A 16,019-nucleotide genomic window follows, 5' to 3' on the forward strand; every position below is an offset into this window, starting at 1 on the left:
TCAAAGTAACCATTCAGAACCAACGGTCCATATAGATAGGTGACAATAGCCAAAAGTCACAATAACGAGCATCGCTCCCTCTAGCCATGTGACGATAGGGTCACCAGGGCTTAACTGATAAGTGATTCTCTCATAAGTTTGATTAGGACAGGTGCAAGGTGATTAGTCACCAACATAACCTTCCTCACGACTCTAGAGTCGAAACTATGGACAACGTCCCTTAGCCATGTGACAAACAGTCACCGGGGTCATATACCTTGGCTATAGTCATCTGGTCGTAGACCAGGCAAGCGCTTATAAGTTCTTCGACCCTTTGGGTCGGTCTAGCATTAATACCCCATATGAGTCATTCAATGCATGATTCTCGACTCTAGAGTCGGTCCCTGACTAGTCAGTGTCTTTCACTAGTAAGACATGCCACCAATCACATATCACATGTTCCACATCCATAAACGAGACATTTAGCATGCTTATCAAACATATATTAGTGCTATTAGGGCCATGCATAAACACAGAGGCTCAAGCTCTGAACAGTATCATACTCAGTATATAAAGCATGTCCCAAACACATGTTTCTCATGCATTATATGTAATAAATCCAGCAATCTAACATGCATCAATAACAACCATGCATGTCACGTTTAATAACCAATCAACATGCATCAAGAATAGCCATGCATGTCATACATAATAATCAACCGACATTCATCAATATTAACCACGCATGACGTACTCATTAATCAACCAACATGCATCATAATAACCATGCATGTCTCATATACACCGGGTGCAGTTTTCTTACCTCAAAGCCGAGCTAGAACGATTAAAAGAACGACCCTTGAGAACGATCAACTTTTAGTCCTTTAGCGGTCACCTAGTCATAACCAAATATAAGGTATCATCAATAACATGATAATCAAAGGTTCCACACCAATATCTAGCCCCCAAGAGATCAATCTAAACTAATCCAAGTAGTAGGGACACTCCCGAGGCCCATAGCTAAGTTCCCGGGGTCAAAACGAGCAAACGGGGTGAAAACAGGGCAAGGGCTGCGGCCCTAGCACCTTGGGCCGCGGCCCCCAGAATTTCCAGAGGCAAGCGCCGCGGCGCCCCACACAAGGGCCGCGGCGCCCAGCGAAACAGAAGGGCCACCTGCTAACTCGAGCTAGGGCCGCGGCGCCCAACCCAGAACCATTCTCCAACGTGTTTTCAACACTTCAAAGTCCCCAAAAACATACCTAAACATTCCCCAATCATCAAAACAAAGTTCCCAAGCTTCCCAATACCTCAAAACCCTCAAAACTCAAGGTTCAAACAAACCGAAAACTCAACGTTTCACAAAATCAATTCAAAGCTTAGAAACTCGAAATAACTCAAAACTTAAACTTCAATTACCTTTGATTGGGTTGTTTTCCGTCAAATCCTTCGGCTAAAAAAGCTTCTATTCTTTCCTAGGATTTCTATGCCTCGACCCTCGATTGATTCCGACTCCTAGAACTCAATATATCTTTGAAAACGCTCAAACGGTAAAACGGACCATCCTTGAGAGATAACGAGAGGTTTCTAACGTACGTTCTTATCTGACAAGCTACTTCAAGCTTAAGTAACCTCAAATAAAACCTAGTGCTCAGGGTCCCGAAAACACCCCCGGGGATACTATAGTCAAAACTTCCAGAATTTCACCCTGGTCTCAAATATTCCCAATCTATCACCAAATAAACATTTCTATTACCCCAAAATTGACCCCGTTATGACAAAACCGCTAATCCATTATATATGATCGTCTCATGTCGAATAGCTCGAATATATCTCCACAATGATGAAATCTCATTCACATATTACAATATGCACCCAATAGGCCAAATTACCAAAATGCCCTTATCATTTTAAATTCTCCCATACGCATGCATTTATCATCATATAATAATATAATTCACATTAACATGCATATGTTCATTTTATAACATATTAAATCAATTATGGCCCTCCCGGCCTCCTAATCAAGGTCCTAAACCTTATTAGGAAATTTGGGGCATTACAGGTATGTCCTGTCGCAGTTCGGTGAGACGTTCTATACGACCAGAGGACTTCAGGCAATTTCTCTAGCCACACTCCCTTAGCTTCTTCGAGTCTTTTCTTCAAGGTGTCCTTAAGATTTTTATTCACGGCTTCGACCTGCTCATTCGCCTGAGGGTGTGCAACTGAAGAAAAGCTTTCAATGACTCCATGTCTTTCGCAGAGATCGGTGAATAAATCGCTGTCAAATTGGGTCCCGTTGTCTGAAACTATCTTTCTGGGCAGACCATATTGACAGACGATGTTCTTGATAACGAAGTCAAGGACTTTCTTGGTCGTGATGGTAGCGAGTGGTTCAGTTTCGGCCCATTTGGTGAAGTAATCGACCGCTACGACTGCGTACTTTACTCTGGCTTTCCCTATAGGCAGGGATCCAATCAAATCTATCCCCCATACTGCAAAAGGCCACGGACTTTGCATCTGCTTCAACTCGTTTGGAGCCGCTCATGGAATCTTCGAGAACCTTTGACACTTATCGCACCTTCGTACAAACTCCATGGAATCCTCGTTCATCGTTGGCCAGAAGTAGCCATGCCTTAGGATCTTTTTTGCCAAACTCTGCCCCCCAGCGTGATCTCCGTAGAAGCCTTCATGCACCTCTTTCATGAGTTCCTTAGCTTTTTCTAGTGTAACGCACCTGAGTAGTGGCATTGAATATCCTCTTCGGTACATTACACCATCGACCAGTATGTATCTAGCAGCTCGCCTTTGTAGAGTTCTAGCCTTGTTCCTATCTGTTGGCAGCGTACCATTCATCAGATACTCCAAGAAAGGTGCCATCCACGTATCCTCCATCTGAATCTCCATACTGGATTCCGTGGTTTGTATGCTCGGCTTACTTAGTCTTTCTACTGGCACGATGTTCAAGGTGTCAGCATCCTTTGCGCTCGCGAGTTTGGCTAAGGCATCTGCGTTTGAATTCTGATCTCGCGGGATTTGCTGGAGGGTGTACTTCGTGATCTGGGCTAACAAGTCTTTGTTTTATTTAAGTAGGCCACCATTTTCAAGCCTCGCGCTTGGTATTCTCCCAGAACCTGATTCACCACCAGCTGTGAATCACTGTAGATATTAAGCGTCTTTATGCTCATATCCTTTGCCATTCTTAATTCAGCGAGGAGTGCTTCGTATTCTGCTTCATTATTTGACGCAGTAAAGTCGAACCTGATGGCGCAGTGAAATCGATGCCCTTCCGGCGTTATCAATATCACTCCCGCTCCAGCGTGGGATTCGTTGGATGAGCCATCCGTGAATAGCTTCCACGAAGGAGTTTTATCTTGAGGCTCGGGCGCTTCAGGCTGTTCGCACTGTTCGCTGTCTGGGAGTTCGGTGAATTCTGCAATAAGGTCGGCCAAGACTTGTCCCTTGACTGCTGCTCGCGGTGAATAAGTTATATCGAACTGTCCCAGTTCGACTGCCCACTTTAATAATCGTCCAGCCGCTTCCGGTTTTTGGAGGACTTGCTGAAGGGGTTGGTCAGTTAGAATTGTAATAAGATGGGCTTGAAAGTAGGGACGTAGCGTAGCTTTCTAGAGGCAAGGATCAAGCAATATGCTAACCTCTCGATTGGCGGATATCTCAATTCTGCCCCGATCAGTCTCTTGCTGACATAGTAGACTGCTTTTTGTACACCTTCTTCCTCTCGCACTAGCACCGCGCTGGCAGCAACTTCAGTAATCGCCAGATAAATAAACAAAGTTTCTCCTTCGATTGGTTTTGATAAGATGGGAGGCTGTGCCATATGAGCCTTCAAGGCCTGGAATGCTTGCTCGCAGTCTCCTGTCCATTCAAACTTCTTGTTTCCTCTAAGTAGATTGAAAAAAGGAACACACTTGTCTGTTGATTTCGAAATGAATCTACTTAGGGTCGCGATCCTCCTGGTTAAACTTTGTACATCTTTGATCATTTCTGGCGACTTCATGTTGATCAGGGCTTTTATCTTGTCGGGGTTGGCCTCGATTCCTCTTGAATTTACGATAAACCCCAAAAACTTCCCCGATCCGACTCCAAAGGAACACTTGAGAGGATTTAATTTCATCTGGTACTTGTTTAACACATCAAAGCACTCTTGTAAATCCCTCACATGCCCTTCTGCCTTCTTAGACTTTACCAGCATGTCATCCACATATACCTCCATGTTTACACCGATTTGCTCCTTGAACATGTGGTTGACTAGCCGTTGGTAAGTCGCACCTGCGTTTTTCAGTCCGAAGGGCATTACTTTGTAACAATATAAGCCCGTATCGGTCCGAAAGCTGGTGTGATCCTCGTCAGGGGGATGCATGCTAATATGGTTGTAGCCTGAATATGCATCCATGAACGAGAGGATCTCGTGTCCTGCAGTTGCATCGACCAGCTGGTCGATCCTTGGGAGTGGGAAGCAGTCTTTTGGGCAGGCTTTATTGAGGTCTGTAAAATCCACGCAGGTTCGCCATTTGCTGTTAGGCTTGGGAACCAGCACTGGATTGGAGACCCACGATGGATAAAATGCCACCATGATGAACCCATTCTCCTTTAGTCTTTCGACTTCTTCTTTTAAGGCCCTTGATCTATCTTTATCGAGCAGCCTTCTTTTCTGTTGCACAGGTGGAAAGGTCTTGTCTATATTTAGGACATGGCTGATTACCGCAGGATCTATCCCAACCATGTCTTTATGCGACCAGGCGAAAACCTCCTGGTTCTTTCGCAAAAATTCCACCAGTGCGTTCTTTGTGGTATGCTCTAAGTTTCTCCCAACCTTTATGACTTTGGGTAGGTCTTTCTCATCGAGTTGGACCTCTTCCAGGTCCTCGACGGGTCCAACATTTTCTTCAAAATCCCCAAAGCGAGGATCCAAATCTCCATCCTCGCTTTGGGCAACACCCTATTTGGTGACTTCATCACCGGATTGGGCTTGTGTATCAACTTCCATCTGCAACCTATCTGAGGTAGTGCTCTTCGCCTTTGTGATCGAGGCGTTGTAGCACTCCCTGGCTTCCCTTTGGTTTCCCAAAACGCGTCCTACCCCGTGTCTGTTGGGAACTTCATGGCTAGGTGCCACATAGAGATGACGGCCCGTAGATCAACCAGTATGGGCCTTCCAATAACGGCGTTGTATGCCGAAGGACAATCGACCACTACAAAAGTGGCGAGTAATGTCCTTGTTGCAGGCGCTGTACCCGTCGTTACTGGGAGTTTGATCAACCCGGCTGGGGCGAGTCCTTCTCCAGAGAAGCCGTATATCGTTTGATTGCAGGGCTCCAAGTCCTTCACGGACAATTTCATGCGTTCCAGTGTTGATTTGTACAGGATATTCACTGAACTTCCTGTATCGACCAGTACCCTCTTCACCATCATGTTTGCCATCTGGATGTCCACGACCAGCGGATCGGAATGTGGGAACCTGACATGCTGGGCGTCGCCATCAGAGAAGGTTATCTCTCATTCTTCTGACCGAGCCTTTTTTGGTGCACGGTCCTCCACAGTCATCATCTCGATGTCCTGGTCGTGGCGTAGAGTCCGAGCATATCGTTCTCTGACCTTTCCGCTATTTCCCGCGAGGTGTGGGCCTCCACAGATGGTTAAGAGTGTTCCAGCCACGAGGGCAGGCTGTAAAGGTGGCGAGCGTTGGCGTGTGGACGCCTGCTCGTTGCCACCCGAAGCTTCTCGTTGGGAATTTCCTGAGGCCCGTATGTATCTTCTCAAGTGTCCTTGTCTAATAAGGAACTCGATTTCGTCTTTCAACTGGTTGCATTCATTGGTGTCATGTTCGTAGTCGTTATGGTAACAACTGAATTTGGTGGTGTCTCTTTTCGAAATATCCTTTCTAATGGGGCCAGGTTTTTTGTAGGGCACACTCGAACTTGTGGCCTGATAAACCTCTCCCCGAGACTCAACGAGGGCAGTGTAGTTAGTGAACCGAGGTTCATAACGATTACCCTTGGCTCGTTTGTTGTCGGAGGCGGAAGGCTCGTTATACAGCCGTTTTCCACCATTCTTGCCATTGCTGTTACCGTTCCCGTTGCCGTTGCCATTAGGTTTGGACCCATTGGCGGCTTTGGCAGGTTCGGAAGCCTTCTTATCCTTGCCTGAGGGCTTTCCATCGTCGGCAATGGCTTCTTCGAGCTTGATGTAGCGATCAGCCCGGTCCAAAAATTCTTGGGTAGTTCTCACTCCTTCCTTTCGAAGACTTTTCCAGAGGGGAGAACGATGTTTAACTCCTGCAGTTATGGCCATCATTTTGCCTTCGTCCCCGACCGTTTTCGCTCCAGCTGCTGCTCGCATAAAACGTTGGATGTAGTCCTTCACTGACTCCCCATCCTGTTGGCGAATTTCAACCAACTGGTTTGCCTCGGTCGGATGCACACGACCTGCGTAGAACTGTCCGTAGAACTCCCTTACGAACATTTCCCAGGAAACTATGCTTGCAGGAGGGAACTTAAAAAACCACTCCTGCGCTACTTCAGAAAGTGTTGCAGGGAAGATCCTGCATCGAGCGTCTTCGGACACTTTCTGAATATCCATCTTAATTTCAAACTTGTTGACATGGGACACTGGGTCCCCATATCCGTCAAAGTTTGGGAGTGTAGGCATTTTGAACTTGCTGGGAGTTTCGGCATTAGCTATCCTTTGTACGAAAGGAGTGCCTTTCCTCCTATCGTGGTCAATGTAAGAAGTTCTTCCCCCGACCAGCTGCTGCACTGCCTGGTTGGAGGCGTCTATCTGGGCCTGTACAGCGGCAGGAATCGCTGTGGCCTCTGTCGCTGGGGGGACGTTCTCGCCATGCCGCTCACGACGATCGTTGAGTACATCTCTTAGGTCCTCGTCTCTTCTCCGCTGCTCGCTACCCCCGAGCCGGTTGAAGACATTATTTTGTCTGGGCTGCCCCCCAGCGTCCCGTCTGTTAGGTTGTTCATCTCGAGGTACCTGGCTCCTGCCTTTACCTCTTTCTTCGCCTCTCTCATCGGCATTTCCCTTGCCTGAGTCGGCCTCATTATATCCGTGGCCATCTCTGAACCTCGACTGGCTATGGTGGGATCGACTGTTCCCTTTATTCCCGTCTCTGGCTGAAATGTCCCGAGCGTTAGAGGGCGGCCTGCGCTGGTCGTGGTGTCCCCGTGCACTATCATGCCGTGGGGGACCCCGGACCGCAGAGCCTAACTCTGAGTCCCTCTTGTTACCAGGAGGGTGTTGACCTTTGTCCGGTGGGTTTGGCCCATCATCCCTACGGCGTCTAGGACTGCGAGGCTGATGCTCGGCCTTATTCTGCCTCTGTTGCGGGGGGTTACCCTGAGCAACTTGGGATGGTGGCTGCGCCTCAGGATCCAGTGGGACATCGTCACGAGGCATCTGAGGCTGCTCGGGCCTCTGAGGACTTGAAGGCTGGATCGATGGGCTAGGATTGGGACCCCTTTGAGGTGGCCCATTAGCAGGTTGGTCAGGCTGCGAAGTAGATGCAGCCTGATTTCTAGCCAGTTGTAAGGTTGCCTCGAGGGTTGCCATGGCTTCGCTCTGGTGGCGGTCCACCTCCGCCTACCTTTCGCTCAATTCCGAGCGCTGCCGTTCAATCTCTTGCTGCTGCCGCGCCATAACTTCAGTGGCAGTCTCCTGACTGGCTCTCAGACTAGCCAGCTCTTCCTGCAACGCGCCTAGGGTACTTTTCAACGTTGCATCATCCATTTCCTCCTCCTCAAAGTCCAGTTGTGGCTCATCCTCTGCCATGCTTGCAGGAGGAGGAGGAGGAGGCGGGTTCGACGGTGCAGCGGCGGCCGCCTGTCCAGCTTTCGCCATTAGTTTTCTCTACAACGATAAACCAAGCTCTCAATGAAAGCACCAGAATGTTGACCCAGGATTTGACCAACTGACACGGAGTCAGAATATGCTTGACATGAATGAATGCGTAGAGAATAACGTAATGACAAAAGTAAATAAGACACAGTATTTTATAGTGGTTCGGCCCCAAGATCTGGTAATGACCTACGCCCACTTAAACTGATATTGATCTAAGAATCAAAGGAGTGATCAATGAACAAGGGTTCAATGAGTTTCACTTACCTCTGAAGAATAATACAATATTGCTAGGAGAATTACTATAGTCTTTAATGATTCAAAAACCAAAGTCCATTCCTTGAGCTATGTTTTGCTATTTATAGGCTCAAGGGGGATTACAAAAGATCGTTACACATATTCTCCCCTGAATAATCGGGTATCCAGGAGATTGTGTGAGATAAATTCGGGATTCACAAAGATCTTCCCATAAATGTTGCTTTGTATGCGGAACTATCGACCAGACTGGTCGCAGGTAAGACTGGGCTGCACTGCTTCTAATGTGTCTTCTGGTCGATACTCTAGCAGAACGTTCCCAGGTGTCAGCCACGTGTCCTGGGATCACTTGCCACGTCATCAATGCTAATTTTTTGGATAACAGACTATATTCTGAATTTTGCTAGAAAAAAAAAGTACTTCAATAAGTATCAATATTTTAGATTACTTGTTGACTTTTTTAGTAAAATAAGTTACTCAGTTACTTAAGTGTAATATTTTTTTACTATTTTTACTGCAAATTTTTCTAAATAATATAATATATTATTTGAAAGATATAATTTTTTTTAAAAAAATAATGAAACACATATGCAATATATTGCTAATTTAGTCTGTTAGTTTATATTTTAAAGAATAAAATAAAAGAATATTAACGATATTTTTTAAAATAACACTTTATATATATTTTTTTTGTAAAGTTTCCTAATTTTATATATTATTACTAGTCAAAAACAAAAACTCACAAAGCACACATTTCATTTATTATTTATAAATTTATTTTATGGTACAAGTTTTTTCACAATGAAATCATCGAAAAAAATCCCATCGACAGCTCCAAACGAGGCCTGTTTGAACAACATCCTCATTATTTGCTCACCTATGCGACAGGAAGAGCATTCGATGTCCTAAAGATTCAACTTTCATCAATGAAGACGCTCCTAAATTCAACCTCGGAGCTTCATCCTCTCATGGCGACGACGTCTTCCTACGTGGAACTCGACCGTTACAAGCTTATCCCCTTCTCTTTCTCGCCCCTTCGCGCCTGCCCATGTCGCCCACTCCCTTCGAAACCCATCATTTTTTCTCGGGTCAGCGCCAATTTCGGTCAAATGGGTTTGTTCCTGGACGGCTCGAAAGCTAAACGGACCTTTTGGTTTAGCCGAAAAGGCGTCGTCTCGCCCCGCCGACGATTCATTACTGCTTTCGCTCCAGCCCAGCCGGGCAGCCTTAACGGTGATAATGTCGAACAGGTTTGTTTCGAACGAAACCGAAACATTCTTTTATGGTCTTTGAGTTGATTAGGAACATGGGTCAATATATTTTCTTTAATAAAGTTGTAGATTTGGATAAATTTAGAGAGTTCTAAGATGGTTTTTTCCCCTATTAAAAGATTAGTTTTAGGATAAGTATACTGATATGGAGCTTGGAAAGTTTGAAATGTTTGTTATTTTCGGTTCAACTGGTTGATAAAGATGGAAAAGTTGTGATATTTATGGTGTTTAAAGAAATTTTCACTTACTATTTTATTTTGCAATGGCTGAATTAAGAATGTGTATATTTCTTTAACGGGTGGAATTCAGTTAGATTGAACTTGTTCACAACTTATATTCTGGTGTTTTGGTGGCACACATGTGTAATTATTGAAAAGATATGCTGAAATGGGTATGTTGTAGGAAGTTGACAAAGGCCAAACAAAATCAATGAGTGTGGATACGGCTTCAGAGAGCCAACAGAAAGCAAGCCAGTTAAAGAAGAGAATTGTTTTCGGACTTGGAATAGGAATTAGTGTAGGGGCCGTGGTGTTGGCTGGAGGATGGGTTTTTACTGTGGCTTTTGCTGCTGCCATCTTTGTTGGTTCTCGAGAGTATTTTGAATTGGTTAGAAGTCGTGGAATAACTTCAGGAATGACTCCTCCTCCGCGATATGTTTCACGAACCTGCTCTGTCATTTGTGCTCTCATGCCCATACTCACCTTGTATGATCAGTAAAAGCCTTTTATTTATTTATTTATGTTTTTTGTTTTCTTGTTGATTTTTGCTGCTTTTCTCTCGTAATCAATCCTATTTAGAGATTGTAAGATGCAGAAAATGCCATTGAGGATCGCTATTTCATTCTAATAAGAAGAAACCTTTATTTATTATGTGCAAAGTTAAACAGGGTATAGGTTAAGGGGACAACCTGGTATATTATTAATGATAATTACTACAGGGAAACCTGGTATATAAAGTAAATGTATATCGTTTGGTGATACCTGTTTCATTTTTTTATTCCAGGTATTTTGGTCACATTGATGTTTCTGTGACATCAGCTGCCTTTATTGTGGCTATGGCACTTCTTTTACAGAGAGGAAATCCTCGTTTTTCACAGCTTAGTAGTACCATGTTTGGCCTATTTTATTGTGGATATCTTCCTTGTTTCTGGGTCAAGCTTCGATGCGGTCTGGCAGTGCCAGCCTTAAACACTAGTAAGGGGTTTAATATATGCACTTATTTAAAATTTGGCTGACTCATCATATAGGCCATGCCTTTTGTAGCTTTTATCTTGTCACTCTCTTGACTTTATATGCATAGTGGATTAAGCAAAGATTAATGGTTTGGAATTGTGCCAGTAATGCATGTTCTGTGTATATGTTAATTCATATGTGGCCTAGTGAATAGTTTAGTATTGCGCTTTTCATCATTTCCTTGTATTGTATAACCAAAATTCCTTATCACTTTTTGGCAGCAATAGGAGCGTCATGGCCTACTCTTCTTGGTGGGCCAACTCACTGGACAATTGGCCTTGTTGCAACCTTAATCTCTATCAGTAGCATCATTGCAGCTGACACCTGCGCATTTCTGGGTGGCAAGGTATTCAGTCATTCAAAGTTTCTCTACTTTACTTGTGTCTTATCAAAAATAATATCTGGTGAAGATATCATAATTTCATTTTTTGATCTCATATAACTGCAACCGAGGCTTTGTTATTTTTATACTTGTGAAAAGTATTCTTTCAATGGCCACTTGAGGCTAGCTCAAGTGGTTGGGTTTGTGAGTGTGTGTGGTAGGTGGGAGGGGATCAAATCCCCATTGTATCACAAAAAAAGAAAAGGTTTATTTAAATGGCCCTTGTAATTTTGAGCTCTGCCATCAGAGTGGCTCTGGATATCCATAGTTGTGGGAGTACATATCTTGGTGAAATTTCCAACTCGAAACTGAACCATGGAAACTAAATTTGATCAAGAACTAGTCATACTCAAGATCATGCATTTTCTAGTTGCTTCAGCCTTTTATGCTTTATCAGTGAAGCAATTTATGAAGGACTTGTCTAAAACAAATTGATTAAGCTGCATTCCTTGAAATAGTGTTAATTCTAATGCAGGCATTTGGTAGGACACCGCTTATTAGTGTTAGTCCAAAGAAGACATGGGAGGGAACAATTGCAGGCTTGGGTGGTTGTATAGCCACTTCTGTTGTTTTATCAAAGATTCTTTGCTGGCCTAAATCCATGCTGAGGTACAAAATCTTCTACTGCTGCTTTCTTTAAAGTTATTTTGTATTCTCTGATATCCCCTCTTGCTAAATTAAGAATGCAATTTTTTGGGGTCCCTTCGATGATCGTGCATATTATGTGTGAAATTCTTCATATCATTTCATTTGTAATTGAATGCTTGTTTTTGTTTCATTTCAGTGCAATAGCTTTTGGGTTTCTCAATTTCATCGGGTCTGTTTTTGGCGATCTTACTGAATCAATGATAAAACGTGATGCGGGTGTAAAAGACTCCGGATCTCTTATACCTGGACATGGTAATGATTTTTCTTGTGTGGCTGTATTAATTCTTTCCTATTCTTTATTAAAGAATTCCATCTAAGAAATTTTCTATCTGTTTCTTGGTAATGGTGTGCAGGAGGAATACTAGATAGGGTAGACAGTTATGTTTTTACAGGTGCACTTGCATACTCTTTTGTCAAAATCTTTCTGCCACTTTATGGAGTTTGAATCAAATAACAATCACTCTCAAAGGTGAAATTATAAGTGAAGAATCAAAGTTTGATCAGAAAAATTTTCTGGGGTTTTCTCATTTTGGATGGCTGCATCGGACAGAACAATTAGTCAAATAAACTTGAAGCTGGAAGAAATCTCTCTCTTAAAAATAACTCTATGTTTTAGGTGCTCCACCAGGAATTGGAATAAATCAATCTCATCCTAGAAAAGCATTTCTATATACCCTTTCTTGCCTGAGAGGGGATTTGGTGACAAGGTTTTTAACTCCACCTGATAGAATGTTAAAGAGATCTCTTTCTGGACTTGGAGGAGAACACTTGTGGCCGAGACTAACCAGAGCCAGAGGTCAGTTTGTTGATATATACAGTAGCCAATAATAACTGAAGAGGCTAGTTTAGTCTACATATTCATCATCTTCTTTTCACTCTCTTGAAATTCTTCAATAAAATCTTCTTTGTTTGTTTTTCTTTTATTACTTCTAGCTTCTCTTTTACTTGGCATAACATGGACTAAAGTCTCTAACACCAAACCCAATGTTCACAATTAATTGCGCAGAAACCTATTCATCACATTTTTATAGCAAATTAATATCAAATGTTGTAGACTTCTGATAAAAGCACAACTCAGCACACCTTTTTGTACTACAGTCAGGGTCCCTCACTTCACTTGGTCCCACTCCCACATTGCTCATTAACTTAAGCAAGACATTTCATTTCACAGTTGAAACTATTGTTGCTCAATAATAAAGTTCTGCTAAAATTTGGGATTGGTGAATTGTTTAATGTTTTGAAGTTCATGAAATATGATATACTAACACAACCATAGAAAACTTGATGTAAATTTCTCTAAAAAGAGTTAAGATAAAATAAGTACATTTTTAATATCAGAATGATATGATTAACTTACTAATATAACGACAACAAATGTTCTTCTACGTTTAGACAAACGTGTGGTTATGCCATATGGAGGACAAACATGTCTTTTCAAATATATAAAGATCAAAACGCATGTCTTTTCGACAACCAACAACATATGAGCTATCAAACGACGCAAACTTCACATTATAGGTCGTTCTACTTTTACCATCTACTGCAAACATTCGAAATGCAAATACCATGTCGCTTAAAACGAGATGTTGTTTTTCATGTGCAACTTGTTTTTTGAGATTTGAATTTCTAGTTCGACAACAACAAAGCACTATTACCAAATTGGGCCCAGTCCAGTAGCACTGGCGATTTGTTGAACTAGCTTATGTTTTCATAGATCATACTGTACTTTTTCAAGTTTCGAAGCTCGAAATTTAAGCAGCCATTTCGAGTTTAAAATGTGAGGATTCTTTAATAATCAGTGGCAATTGGCAAGTGTTATATCTTGTCATAATTAGCTTGGTGGTTAAGATAATGACATATAATGCCACCCACTATCCTAACAAGTAGTGACTTTTGTTGGTTGGTTATTAAACATCTTACTTTTGACATTTGTTTTTAAAAAAATAAATATAAATAGTTTCTCATCTGTAAAAGGAGAAATAAAATAAAAATAATCATCATCTATTAGAACCATTCTTTACAATTGTCGTCCACTGAATTGTGTTGGGCCATGACATAAATACAACAGGAAGCGTCAACTTATTTTTATTTATAATTGCTATCAAGTTTAATTATTTTATAATCTTTGCATTTTTATATTTTTTTAACCTTGAGAGTTGAGTTTTTTTTTTTTTAATGTAAGAATATCATATTTACACATCAAAATATTATAAAGATACCTCATTTTTAAAATATATATTTTTTATTTCACGATGCGAGTACATTTATTTAAATTATAAATTTTTTCTTTATTAATTAAATTGGGTCTTTCTAATATTTTCAAATTATATTAATTGTCTTAACAACGCAACAATAAAAATTTATTTTTTTAAAAAAATGTCATATAATATAAAAATAAATTTATTATTTTTTATTTACATTTCTATAAATTTGTGTTTGAGTTTGTATCAAACATTTATGATTTTTATTTATTTATTAAAAATATTCAAATTTATCATATAAAAAACTTTAATTTCAAAATTTTAATAAATGAGATCCAACTTTATTTTTGTAAAATGGTGTACAAATCAATACCCATTATAGAAAATATATAAGATATAATTATAAATATATGTTGATTTTTGTGTGTAAATATAGCTACCTTTTAAGTAAACTAGTTAAGGTCACTCGAGAAAATTATAAAATTATCCTCTGTATATGTTGAATAATTCAAACATACAAATATAAACATTGATTAAAACTAATTGTGATTAATTAGATAAGCAACTTGGTCATGTTTAATTAAGGGTAATAAATAAAATAAAATATAAATGAATTAATTTTCATTTAATTTCATTGTTTGATTGCATTTTAAAATATTAAGATGTTATTATAATAGAGTAACTTTTCCATTATTTTAGTGGAATGACTATTCCATATGAAAATACGAGAAAAAATTATTCTAGCGTAAAATATGATCTCTTTCCATTTCTATTACCAGAAAAAATTGTAGTTTTCATTTACTAACTTAAATACCACCTGATATATGATCCCACATGTTCATTTTTTTTTTCTTTTCCTTTTGGGCATGATAATGTTTGGATATTACACAACCATTTGGCCAATCCCAATACTAAATAAAAACAACAATAGAAAAAAAAAAGAAAAAAAAAATCGATGAGTGGGGAGTGCAGTGGCATCATATCTTAGCATGAGCTAATAAACTTTTTGACTCAATGATGTAAATTTTCCGATTTCCAATAATGATTTAGCTCCCAAGTTGTTGACCCATTAAATCTCTAATCAGTTCAAAATTGAAAGTGATACATGCCTTCAAAAATGTCAACCTTGGTCGAGGGGGACAATAGGAGTTCTTATCGGGACAATGCACCCTCAAAATTCCTCACCCCATCACCTATTTTTATTTTATTTTTAAAAGATAATTTTTAAAAAATATATATATATATATTACATATAATTGAATTATGATTACTTGTCAACTTTTTCTACACCGTGTGAGTGTGAACTATGTAGTATGATGAGGATTGAAGAACAAAAGTCAATCTCTTATCATATAACCGAAAGGACTAAAATAATTGGAAAAAAGGGTTGTCACCAATTATATTTTTATTTATATATATCCAATTTGCAACAACCACTCAAGGCATGGATGGTCCTAACTAGAGATTGCCAACCCTTTTAGAATGTCATGCAAATTATGTTCTTTTTAACTTATGTTCTTGACCTTTTGTGCCTATATGACAAATGGCAATATTAACCTAAAGATTTAGTGTGTTGCACAATAATTGTGATCATAGTAATATTTGCACTTTTTTTAAGGCTAAAAATCAATTGAATCCACTACCCAATTAATCTAACCACATATAAATCATCTACATAACGACAACACTTTGTGTCACATGTATTTCTCTACTTAAGTGTTTTTAAACTACTACTACAAAATAATAACAAATAAATAAATACTTTTAGATTTTTTTTAGAAAAGATACTTATTTATTCATTTTTTAGATGAAATACAGGAGAAAACAGCCCAGACTCAAACACCCAGGAGAGCCATATCTTCAACAAGAGCCAAAGACGCCATAGGAGGAACACCTCCTTCCCAAAAGCCAGATGCTTGATACCGAATAACAAATTTGGCTATCAAATGAGCAACAATGTTCGACGATCTGGGACCAAACCGAACAGACAAAATTCTATGATCCACTGCCTCCCTCTTAATATCAGCCATAAGTAAGTCCAAATCACCATTCTCTTCCGGTGGTCTGTTAAGCATACCTACCGCTAAGCTACAATCTGAAACTATCAGACCACCCTTCAGATTTAACCTCTTACAGAGTTTAATGTCCTGTTGAATGGCTAGAAATTCGGCCACAAGTGGATCATAGGCAC

At 40.5% G+C, this 16,019-nt stretch overlaps 1 protein-coding gene across 1 annotated transcript; it reads left to right on the top strand.

Annotated features, from left to right (window-relative positions):
* The first annotated feature begins 8,880 nt into the window (after positions 1-8,880).
* Positions 8,881-12,541, top strand: LOC133797623 (phosphatidate cytidylyltransferase 4, chloroplastic-like). Its single transcript, XM_062235590.1, has 7 exons — positions 8,881-9,344; positions 9,768-10,069; positions 10,368-10,558; positions 10,819-10,943; positions 11,455-11,588; positions 11,764-11,879; positions 11,981-12,541. Exons 1-7 carry the CDS (start codon positions 9,021-9,023, stop codon positions 12,070-12,072), a joined length of 1,284 nt encoding a protein of 427 aa, XP_062091574.1. The 5' UTR covers positions 8,881-9,020; the 3' UTR covers positions 12,073-12,541.
* The last annotated feature ends 3,478 nt before the right edge of the window (positions 12,542-16,019 follow it).

Source organism: Humulus lupulus, chromosome 8 (genome assembly GCF_963169125.1).
Source record: "Humulus lupulus chromosome 8, drHumLupu1.1, whole genome shotgun sequence".
NCBI classification, from domain to species: domain Eukaryota; kingdom Viridiplantae; phylum Streptophyta; class Magnoliopsida; order Rosales; family Cannabaceae; genus Humulus; species Humulus lupulus.